At 36.7% G+C, this 12,522-nt stretch overlaps 1 protein-coding gene across 5 annotated transcripts in view; it reads left to right on the top strand.

Moving 5' to 3' along the window:
- The window catches only part of BLTP3B (bridge-like lipid transfer protein family member 3B), an 80,120-nt gene that overhangs the window by 44,602 nt on the left and 22,996 nt on the right, over positions 1–12,522 (top strand). For all 5 annotated transcript variants that reach the window (XM_054028778.1, XM_054028780.1, XM_054028779.1 and 2 more), the window contains 9 exons: positions 1,240–1,429; positions 3,687–3,827; positions 4,510–4,680; positions 6,026–6,206; positions 6,683–6,766; positions 8,231–8,413; positions 8,529–8,650; positions 10,916–11,057; positions 11,783–11,976. In XM_054028778.1, the coding sequence (XP_053884753.1) occupies positions 1,240–1,429; positions 3,687–3,827; positions 4,510–4,680; positions 6,026–6,206; positions 6,683–6,766; positions 8,231–8,413; positions 8,529–8,650; positions 10,916–11,057; positions 11,783–11,976 (1,408 nt within the window). The remainder of the gene's footprint in view (positions 1–1,239; positions 1,430–3,686; positions 3,828–4,509; positions 4,681–6,025; positions 6,207–6,682; positions 6,767–8,230; positions 8,414–8,528; positions 8,651–10,915; positions 11,058–11,782; positions 11,977–12,522) is intronic.

The raw sequence follows: 12,522 nt of genomic DNA, 5'->3' as shown, positions 1-12,522 counted from the left end.
ATCCCTCTTAGTTAATCAGAATGTTTTACTTACCGAAACCCCCATTCCCGCAAAGATAAAGCTTTTATTAGAGGGGTAGCTGTGTTAGTCTAGATCTGTAAAAGCAGCAGAGAGTCCAGTGGCACCTTATATACGGGTATAATTGTGGTCCCAGTCATTTAATTGGATCTGTTTATGTCAACTCCTTTAGGGTGTGGCTACACTCCCAGCTTGGGTTCACAGACTTGTTTGAACATAACTCATCTTAGGGTGCTAACACAATTCGGTGGACCTAGCTTGGGAGGGTCACTCCCAGAAGCATTAGACATATCCTTAGTGAGCCAGCTTACCTTAACAGAGGATTTGCCTGCATCAATCTGGTTGCTGGGCTGGGACCTACATTAATGACCCTTATAGGTTCTATTTACTATTTAGAGCACTGTAAAAAAATAAAAGCCTGCGAACTACTTTCATTATCTAAGCTGACTGAAAGCTTTTGTATTTAAAAGGAAAAATAGTGAAAAGTAAATTGGATTTTTAAAATTCTTTAACTTTTAGTAATGCAAGGCATTATTCGTAACACAAATAAGAAAATTTCCTTTAAAAACAAGTTTTAACCAAAGTGTCCCTTTAATCCTGAAATTCAGCTGCTTGAATATATGCACTTAACCATTTTTATATATATATATATATATATATTAAGCATAATTTGCCTATATTATGCCTTATATATATATATATATATATATATATATATATTAAGCATAATTTGCCTATATTATGCCTTCCCATCCTCACCTCACTCAAAAAACCATAATATATAAAAGTAATTATACCTTTAATAAGCTTTGTTGTACAGATAAATATTAGCAAGGCTAATATGCTATTGTGGTGGAATAATGTTAATTCATTTGACATTAATTTTTCCTTAAATATACATAAATAGATGCTAGGTTGGTGAATAATCTGAAGACTACTGTAATATTTAAAATGGAAACTTGCATGTGTTATATTTGATTGAAATTCAACTTCATGAAAAATTGTTTAGTCGTTAATTTTAGATTAGGACTATATAATAGAGATTATACTATATTACACATTTTTCAGAGTTAAATATTTTTACTGAACATTTATGAATGGGATGGGGTGCACTACAAGTTTTGTATTATATGGTATGTTTCATGTCTTGTTGCTTAATAAATATCACTTTATGCACTAACATTAAATCTGTAATTTAAATCTTGGCATTTCACTTTCCAGCGAATATGGCTTTGCTGAAAAAGTGGTAGAAGGAATTTCTGTTTCTGTGAACTCCATTATAATCCGGATTGGAGCGAAAGCTTTTAATGCTTCATTTGAACTTTCACAGTTGAGAATATACAGTGTAAATGCAAACTGGGAACATGGTGATCTAAAAGTTACTCGAATACAAGAATCTCAGCGTGGAGAGGTAAAGAATACCTTTTGCTATTTGCTTCTGTCAACTTTGTAGTAAGGAAGGTAATTAAATTGTGACTTTATGATTTTAAACAATCAAAGGAATGTGCCCTGGGTGTGGCTGGAGCGCTTGTGCACTCCAGCTAGTCTCAGCTGCTCCCAGTGACCCACAGTCCTTGGGCCAACCAATTGTAAACTAGGGCAGCCTCTAGTTTATAGGTTGTTTATAGAAGAGTGGAATCTATCCGTGAAGATAGTGAATATGAGATATGGGGGTGTGCTAAAGAAAGATCTCTTAATTGGACATTTCCTTGCTTTTAAGGATTTGCATGGGTGAATGTTCTCCTTAAGCAACCTTAACTCATTTCTAACCAAGTTATTTCTTTGTAGGAATTTACTAGTATACTGTACTCTTAATAGTCAAATTAAACCATTCCAATATCTCCTAATTGCTAGTTCAAGTAACAAGGTATTATAATTTTTAAAAATTATTTGAGTACTAGATTAATGGATACCCTTCTTGTTTTCTGCCCAGTACCCAAAATAATAATGTGCAATTGAACTCAAAGTTAGACTAAGGCCTGGTCCCCACTAAGCCCCCACTTCGGACTAAGGTACGCAAATTCAGCTACGTTAATAACGTAGCTGAATTCAAAGTACCTTAGTCCGAACTTACCGCGGGTCCAGACGCGGCAGGGAGGCTCCCCCGTCGATGCCGCGTACTCCTCTCGCCGAGCTGGAGTACTGGCGTCGACGGTGAGCACTTCCGGGATCGATTTATTGCGTCTTAACCAGACGTGATAAATCGATCCCAGAACATCGATTGCCTGCCGCCGGACCCTCCGGTAAGTGAAGACGTACCCTAAGAGTAGCAAGTTTATATTGAAAGATGATTGTTTCTGTTACATATGTTTGGTTATAAGTCAAGTGGACCTAATATTTTGAACTTTGACCATATTGTTTTATTTAGAGTTGGTTATTCCCAGCTAAAAAACTTTCAGTCTGAGTTAACGTGAATGATGTCTATCATTTACCTAAGAGCAGAAACCCAAGTGAACATAGTAATGATCTTAAAAACCCAACAAATGTTATCTGAGACGATCAAAATTAGTCATCCAGACAAATCTTAACTCCCCTTTTTTACTCTTTACCCAGTGTACCTCTTGTAGCTTATATGTAAATTAATTACCTGTTAATGAGAGTTTGTATCTATATGTGTGGATGTTTGAAATCCACATTATTTGCTTAAAATGTATGTTGAGCTGAGGAATTCTTTAGTACATGGCTTTTGTTGTATATGAACCTTATATACACATGTACACTACTTTATAATCCTAGCTTATAGACTACCTAATTTTTAGTCCAGGCATTAAGAGGTTCATAACATTGAATAGGGGTTTTGAATGTATCATTCCTAAGTCTCTCCATATGACAACAAACACTTTTACGTTTAAAATCCTTTATACTTATGGGGAATTGTCCTGAACAAAATCACTTGTATGTAAGCAATGAAAATGCCTGTCTATTCCATTTGCTCTAAGTGTTGTTAAAGAAGGTAGGAGTAGTTTTTTGCATCTTCATCTGATTCCTTGCCTGCTGTATCCCTCATCAACTCAGAGTTATACACTCAGTGGGATCCATAATGTATGTAGTAATTCTCTTTAATTAAAAAAAAATTCTGCCATCAAACCTCTCCCCTTCCCCAAACTAATCAACAGCATTAGAATTGAACCTTTTGAGACCACTTGAGGAGTCCAATCCACAGAAGAAACCAGCATAAGGCCTTTAAAAACTATATGCTATAGAAGTGAATGAACAGACTTTTTATAATTAAATTCACTATGAAAAATATAAAAATAATCCCTGATCTTAGAAGTGACTGTGTTGGTGGGTGCAAGGGAGGGATAGTTCAGTGGTTTGAGCATTGGTCTGCTAAACCTAGGGTTGTGAGTTCAATCCTTGAAGGGGCCATTTAGGGATCTGGAGCAAAAAAAAAAAAAAACTGTCATGGATAGTACTTGGTCCTGCTAGTGAAGGCAGGGGACTGGACTCAATGACCTTTCAATGTCCCTTCCAGTTCTATGAGATGGGTATATCTTTTTTTTTTTTTTTTTTTTTTTTACTTGAAGGGTCAGAGCTTTAATTACCAACAGTTTTAGTCAGAAAATGGAACATGTCTTTTCTGTTGCTACTAAAACTCCATAAAATGTTCTTCTTCTTACTGGTAAATAAATTGGCATATTAAATTAACAGGCTTTGTTTTGTTTTAGGTATTAACTTTTAAAGAGATCAACTGGCAAATGATCAGAATAGAAGCAGATGCAATCCAGAGTTCTCAGCATGAAATAATGAGTGCTCCAGTTCGACTGATTACTAACCAATCAAAAATCAGGGTTACACTTAAAAGAAGGGTAAATTTGAAAACTTGTGAATCTGTCATATGTTTATAAATTCTTTCATTTATTTTTGTATTTGACATTTATTTTTACAAAACACTCTGTATGGGTAGGTACACAGCAGAGACTCTGCACTTGGACTACATAAAATATGGCACTCTATAAATTTCAGATATTTCATCTTATTTTTCTGAGGAAGCATCATCAACAGAATAGTTTACCAAGCTCTGATTACAGTAGTTAGACCTATGCAATGGACAAGAAATAGAGCAGGCAAAATGCGAAGACCATGGGGTTATATAGGTTTAGCTAATGGTCTAATTTGGCCTGCATTGCCTTTAATTGTGTTGATGCGTAATGAGGAAAGAATTCAGCTTTACTTCTCAGGGTTTAGGTTGAGTATGCAGAGTAGGCAGTTAGAAAACAGCATCTTTTTATTTGTAAATTGAGCATATTTGATATGAAAATCCTTGAGAGACAAACACAGAACTTCATAATACTATTTTACAGTCATTTTTACTTAGTAGGCAAATCACACTTAAAATGTAATATTAATGTAATCTTATGGAAAAGTGTCACATTTCTTGTGTACCACGTCCTTTGCATTTTAACTTATTTCTTTTCAAATATTCATTTCTTGCATCAAATGCAATATTCCCATTTAATTTTTAAAATTCATTTTTCATTTATTCAACAGTTAAAGGATTGCAATGTAGTGGCATCAAAACTGGTTCTAATACTAGATGATTTGCTATGGGTTTTAACTGATTCCCAGTTGAAAGCTATGGTACAATATGCCAAATCTCTTAGCGAAGCAATAGAGAAATCAACTGAACAAAGAAAAAGCTTGGCTTCTGAACCCACACAGGTAAGCTAATTGGTTGACATAGTAAAGTTTTTTAGTAAATACAGATACTCTAAAACACCATAATAAACAACTTGTTGGTTTAATTTATTTTGGAGAGCTCTTAAGTTATTCATTTTTGATCAAGAGTATCAGATTTTGCATCTTAAATCATGCTAAAAGTTATCATAAGATCTGTCAATTCTGAGTATCATGACAAGGAAGTAAATTCTATTTATTAAATCATGTATATGGAATATTTAGACTTCTGTATTTATTTCAACGGTTGATTAAATGTGGTGTATAGTGTTGTGTTTACAATGGGAACCATTTTCTGCTTTTGAATTCCAAACTATGTTTAAAGAGAGACTTACACACTAATTTTGAGAGAAAGGAGGATACTTACACAAAATTGAAAAGTACTGGTACCGTTTTATTTCCCTTTAGTGTTACTGAAAAATTATGTTTTAATACGAGCTTTTCCTCTAGCAACCTAGCCTCTCTTGTTTGAACTTGGAGTGAAATCATAAATCTATACTTGATATCGTAATCTGTTACCATGGAAGTGATAATGATGTCACAAATAGAATATCCTATTATGCTGAAAACCTCCACATCCTATAACATACATAGCAAGACAGACTAGCTGGGCTTTGGAATCTTTTTCCCTTCTTTTGCTGTTCATGAAGAAGCAGAGAGACTTCTCTAACACCACTACTGTGGTCTGAGGTTGAAGTAGCCGAAGTGTCCCTCAATGAAGAATAATGGCCAGTGAATCTGCCTACTGACAAATCCACTTTCATGCTCTTCCATCCAACCTTACTGCATGGACATGTAGCAGGCTGGCACAGGGATGAGTTGGGGAACACACTCTGTACACCAGCTGCATAAATCATTTATCGCCCTCTCTCACCATCATACAGCAGAAATCCTGCTGAGTTGGGGGCCTTCTCAAACAGAGTAAGATTTGGCCAATCAGATGTGACTGCAAAATCAGGTAGTAGTAGATGTGCTGTAAGAGAGCAAGCTCTCAAGCATAAGTAGCACTGATAAGTGGTAGACGTGATAAGAAAAAAAAAAAACATAAAAAGATGTTACTATGAAGGCTGTTTAAATGAAGTTGCCAGCATTGAGTATTTGCAGGAAATGCAGTGCCTTAATCAGTAATTAGGGGTGAGATTTTCCAGGGCACATACAACAGTTGGGCATCTATCTCCCATTGACTTTCAGAGGGAGTTGGGAACCTAACTGCTACTTGTGCCAGTGAAAATCTCCCCCTAGAATTGTTTTTACATTTCAGTCTTAAAATGTTTCAAGTTCATGCTTTAAGGAAAAGTTTCTCTAAAGTTATGTGACTTAATATTTTCAGAGTTCCACCCCTGCACCCACCTCTCAGCAAGTGAAAACACACCAGGCTTCAGCAGCAGCTGATCAGAATGATGCAATTGTAAAACTGTTCAATGATTTTGATGTTAAGGAAACTTCTCATCACTTAGTAATTTCTCATTTGGACCTGCATATATGTGATGATATTCACTCTAAAGAAAAAGGTAACAAAAATTTCCTTTCCCAAAATTGTTTATATCCTCAAACTTATTGTAAATTAGAAGACAGATTGAGAAGTCTATTAATGTTTGTATAGTCTCTCTTAAATAACCAGAATAAAACTATATACAAATGTACATCCAAAGAGCCACATAGTCATTTTTTCTATTGTATAGCAGGCTGCTTTATATTTAATGGACATAGAAGAGATTAATAGTAATTAAAGAATCAGGATTTTTCAAAAGTATTTCCTTGATAGTAGCACCAGAGTTTCCAGCTACAAATTTATTGGCCTTGTCTTAGGCATTGGGAGCCCATCCTGGCCAGTTAAGCCAGGATACGCTACTGCAAAGTTATTTTTGTGATACCTCATTTTTTTGATCTAATACTTTTGGCCATGGTGATTCACTGTAATGAAAAAGTGAAAACTTACTGATGTAGGTCAGGCATCTACATTGCTAAATATTGCTGTCTTTTACAGAATCAAACAGAAGTATTACAGGAGGAGCTATGCAGATTTCCTTTAGCCATTTAACTGTGGACTACTATCCTTTTCACAAAGCAGGTATGTGAAATATTTATTAGTATATTTATTAATTGTATTTTGGTTTTAAAGATAAAGATTAGTCAAATGTACAGAAGACATGGGCAATAATATTTCTACATACAAGTATTTGAAATATATACTTTTTAAGGTCGGTTCAGTACATTCATATCCATGACATATGGAATAAAAATACTGAGAACTGAACCAAAATTTTATACACTAGCTATTTAAAGCATAACTCTTTTGTATAGTTAACAAAATACTTTGGACATAAATACAGTTGTGTTGGAACACTGTAATCCATTTCATGTGAAGAAAGACGACACCAGGATTTGAATGTATTAATTTGAAATTTAAGAGAGAACAAGGTACAATCTACTAGATGAGCAGTTCTCAAACTTTTTGTTGTTGTTTCCGCACTTGATTCTACCAATGTGGTACAGAGATTCCCCAGAATTTCTTTAGTGCACTTAATTTTGTTAGTGCGCTCCTATGGAAATGCAATGAGCTTGCCATACAGCCATCATATTAAGTCATGGAAGAATTGATTGACTGGCACCAGAATTGAAGCTTGACTTGCTAGTAGTAAATTCCAGACTAGGATTTGTTGCAAATCATTTTTGGCTAATAGATTTTTCCAGAAATCTAAACATTAAAAAATCATTTTTCTTTAATGTCTATTGTTAAATTTTGGCCAAAAGTTACCTTTAAATTTGGGATTAGCTACAGCTTGATATAGTGGACCTTCTTACACGAACTAGGGCAAGCCGTTCTTTTCTATTGTTTGTCTTGGAGGAGAAGAAATTGAAAAATTTCTGTCTGAGCTCTAGTTATATTAAAACAGAAATTCAGTATAAGTTGCTGGATAAGAACTGATACTGTTGTGTTGGAAGGTGTTAATGGCCGCCATCAGTCACAGACCTGGTTAAAGTCAATGGATACAGGAAGCATCATTCATTCAGGCTAGATGAAAGAGGAATTAAATGCCCTTCTTGAAACACAGCAAGCAGGAGGATCCTGGGAGCAGGGGGCTCCAATGCAGAGGGCAGGAGCAGCTCAGCAGTCGGGGGGAAGGACACCTGAAGTGTACGGCACTTGATAGCCTGTTGGGCGGCTGTGCAGATTAGAGGGAATTTAGCTGGAAATTGTGATCAAGGAAACAGCACTTTGTGTACATTCTTTGTAGATGGCACTAAAAAAATGTCTGCCTCATAAATCTCTTCTCTTAATGGATAAGGTCTAGCTAGGCCCTAAATATTGCCTAACCGCTCAAGTCAAGGAGCAATTCTGTTCTTGAGGTCAGTGAGGAGTTTGTCAATTAGTGCTATTACTTGCCATTTACATTACCGAATAGTCACAAGATTTAGTGTGATCACGTTTTGGAGAAAATCTGAAAAGTTTTCAAATGTTTTTTCAGTTAGAAATATATTTCAAATGGAAACTTTGTATTAGTTTTGGGCCACATATGTCTCTCTCTTGTAGAAGACAACTGCAGTCACTGGATGCATTTTAGTGATGCCACCAAAACCAGAAGTGGATGGGCCCAGGAATTATTACATGAATTCAAAAGCAACGTTGAATTGCTTAAACAGGCTGTGAAGGATCATAATATAGATACTTCTACTAAATCCCCACCTCATGGTTCTCCTCCAAACATACAAACAGGTACTTTGTCTCTGTTCACAAGTTTTATTGCTTACGTTTAATGTTCACTGGAGACACAGTGTATCCTAAATTAGGTTGTTATTTTAAATGACTTTGCCATTCTTGTTTCCTACAGGCAAGGAACACCAGATACCTAAAGGAACTTCTAGGGCTTCTTCTGTATCTCCCCAACAACCGAAGGATAAACTCATGTCCAGTCCTGTTGTTGTTAGGCTTGCAGATTTCAATATATACCAGGTATGGTTTTTCCCCCCCGTTGGTGAATTTGGGGTTGCTTTGTCCCTTGACTGCTTTACCTCTGATGTATATTAGCCATAATTTTTAAGGGCCTGATCCAAAGTCCACTGATGTCAATAGGACTCTCTTCATTGACTATATCGGTTATTGAACTAGACTCTTATGGCTTGCTCTTGTTTGATATAATATGAATATCAATGGAATTTTTGTCATTGATTTAATGAGAGTAAGACTTTGGATCTGTGAGGGATCTGCTGTAATATAAAGACATCACCTACAGATGCTGTAGTTTAGAATCTTATCCTTTCATTGTGTCATGCGGAGTATTCAAGGGATTCACTGTTTTAGCATGTAGTTTTAGATTTCTCATTTTTAGGGTTCATATTCTCTGTTTAAATATATGCTGAATTGATTTTTCAGTGTAATGTTTAAACTGATTTAACATTTCATTATTAATATTTTACTTCAAGTGATATATATTTTTTTATGAACTTTTTGACATTCATTTTTTTGTTATTTGCTGCTGTTTTAATTACTCTCTCAGGTCCAGATTCACTCTCACAGGCATAGGAAGGGGGCAGCTGCACCAGAAGAGTACTTATCTCCAGGAGGCAATGGTATTGGGGCGGTGCTCTGCTTGGGAAGGCAGCTTTAAATTTCAGCTGAAGTCCCATAGTAATCCTGCCAGCAGAGGATGCCTGAGATGTGTGCTTCGTGAATGCATCTTCCAGCCACTCTAACCTTGCCCCTTTCCAGGCTTTGGGTGCTATACCCGCTCTAGTCTCCCTGTTAGAGTGGAGGTTGCAGCTTGCTACCAGAATCTCACATTTGGATTTTAAATTATTTATACACTTCAGTAATTTCATAATTTTATGAAATGTTTGTTTCTTAGTTTGATAGAAGTTTTAAATTTAATTTGCTTCTTTTCAGTTGCTTTACTCTCTCTTTTTGCCCTCTCTCTATTATTACTTCACATTGGTTTTGTAGGACAGCTAGGAAGCTACTTATTTTAAGTTCATATATTTGTGAAATTGTATTTTGCCATGGTGGTATTTAGAATTATTATAGGTATTAATACAGATGTTTATGAAATTTAAGTATCAGAGGGATAGCCGTGTTAGTCTGAATCTGTAAAAAGCAACAGAGGGTCCTGTGGCACCTTTAAGACTAACAGAAGTATTGGGAGCATAAGCTTTCGTGGGTAATAACCTCACTTCTTCAGATGCAAGATATCTGAACTGGGTGAGAAAGGTTTATACAATTTTACTTGTGTATAATTTCCAACTATACTTCTGCGAAATCAATAAAACAGAAACCAATCAGGATTCTATATTTAAACACTTATTTTGAAGCTATTTTGAAGGCAGGAAGCTGACATACATAAGCACTGGATGCGAGTGGGTTTTTTTGGCAGACATTTCTTAAGTTAGTCCACACCCAAATCTTAAGCGATCAGAAGAGCCAGATAAATTATGTACCAAAAGTAACACTTTTTTATTGTTGCATAATTTACTTTGGAGGCAATTAATGTAAAGTTTGTGTAACGTTTATATTGTTAAAAGCACAAGTGGAGAGATGTCGTTCTACTAGGACTTGATTCTGCTACTGTGTGGACCTCGGGGTGTTGCTGAGCCCAAAGAATCCTGCAGTAGCTTGCTGAGCAGCATGTGATCCAAAGCTTGTCCTGGAGAGATGGTGCACAAGCTGCAGTGCACATGGCTCCAGAACAGTGCAGAGAGAGGGGAATTTTGTCTGTAGTCACCTCTCCAGCTGGCTGAGCTGGGAACACCATGGGCTGGCCATCTTTCAGGCAAACCCCTTCTCTGGCAGACCTGCCTGTATTTTGGTCCATGGTGTTCTTGGTGAAGCTGCTGGGTCCCTACAGGTCCTTGCCTGATTCTTGTCTGTGTGGATATCCCCTTGTCTGCTGCATGCACCTGCTGCTTCCCATACACACATGCACAGGGACTATAGTGCCATGCCCTGACTCCATCCATCACCATGCCCCTTCTGGCCTCTGTGTACTCTCTTGGAGATGAGTGTATGCAGACTGCCTCTATTACATGACAGTCATGTATGCATTGCTCTCTGCGATGGGTGCAGTTGGTAATCTACATCAGTGGGGTTACCATGCCAGTGCTCAGTGTGTTGCAGATCCCATCTGTGAGGTTGCACTATCCCTTGCACCACTGGCAGAATCAAGCATTTTTAATGACTCACAAAAATAGTTACATATTGAAAAAACTGAACATTTGTCTTTTGCAGGTCTCTACAGCAGACCAATGTCGTTCTTCCCCCAAAACTCTGATTTCTTGCAATAAAAAGTCACTTTATCTTCCACCAGAAATGTCAGCTATTCATATTGAATTCACTGAATACTACTATCCAGATGGAAAAGACTATCCTAGTAAGGTTTTTGTTCTGAAAAATAAATCTCTTGCATTATTTTCCCTTTTGCGAAGCCTAATGGTAGCTTGAGACCTAATGGAAATATTGATTCAAGTTTGACATTCAAAAATGGTGAAAAGCCTTTTGCACTGAATTAATTGTAAAATTACTTTTGTGAACATAACACTTCACCATTTTACTGATGTTTGCATTGATTTTTGTAAATACTACGTTTTAAGTACAAAAATGTGCATGACATTTTGACCAAGAAATAAAATACTGATTCTACAATATATATACGTTTTTTGAATGTTTGCACTCCTCTGCTGTACAAAAGAAATCCAGCTATTGCAGACCTACCAAAGATGTAACAAAAGGTCTGCTAGAGTTATTTTAGTAACATGTGACAAGGTTCAACATTCTCTCATGTAAGGAAATCCCAGCAGGCTTCCTGGGGATGATGCTCGGGACAGAGGCTCTTCTGTGGCCCTGCCATTTTCTTTTAACTGTGGTGCCCACCTCCTTTTTATTCTATTTTAATTTAAGTTTTTACATGCAGTGATTGGGACATCAGAGAGAGTTAGGAGTGATACACTTAGGCTCCTTCAGTCTACCCTTTCCCATGGCCAAAGGAGTGGGTTTTCCATTTCTTCCCTGGCAGAAAGTAGAGGAGATGATATCGCTCTGCATTATTAAGCTAAAATAAATGTTGTTTGCTGTAATTTTGTTTTGTCTCTTCCTTAGTTCCATGTCCGAACCTTTATGTGCAACTGAATGCTCTGCAGTTCACTCTGGATGAAAGAAGTATTCTTTGGCTAAATCAATTTGCGTTGGATGTGAAACAAAGTCTCAATCAGTTCATGGCCATGTATAAATTAAATGATAATTCAAAATCTGATGAGCATGTTGATGTTAGAATGGATGGACTTATGTTAAAGGTACTGTATGGAAAGAGTATTTGGGGATTTTTTGGAGCAAAATACGTTCTCTTTATCTCTGAAAAGAGTTATTAGCCAAGTAATGAAAAAAAGGAGAATATGCTTACAGAGTATGATGGTCTAAGGAAAGATGTGTGAGGCAGAACAGAGGACATGGTGTAGCAGACCACCATCTCTTCTGGACATAGCCCCTCGATGCAAAGTAGTCAGTAGGTTTGGCTAAAAGTCTCATTGGCAACAGGCCATCCTGGCATTGCTGAGAGTGGAAAGTATGCCTGGATCACATACTTACGGTTCAGATCACTGTGTGCGCAATTGTACCTCTAATAGGCAGAGAACAGTAGTAACTTGCCATCATTTTTTAGTTGTGAGATCTACAGCTTTTTGAGGGATGTCATATGTTATAAGAGTGTCTTCTTGACACGTGTCTGATTGTGCCTTTCTTCTGCTCTTTGTAGAACTGCAGCTGTTTGGCGGTGAACCTTTAGCATTGTGGCTCTTGAGGGGAGAGTGCAGGTTAAGCAGTTTTGTTATGCACAGTGAGAA

The sequence above is a fragment of the Malaclemys terrapin genome, chromosome 1, assembly GCF_027887155.1.
Source record: "Malaclemys terrapin pileata isolate rMalTer1 chromosome 1, rMalTer1.hap1, whole genome shotgun sequence".
In the NCBI taxonomy this organism is placed as follows: Eukaryota; Metazoa; Chordata; order Testudines; family Emydidae; genus Malaclemys; species Malaclemys terrapin.
This window is presented reverse-complemented; position numbering and strand designations above follow the sequence as displayed.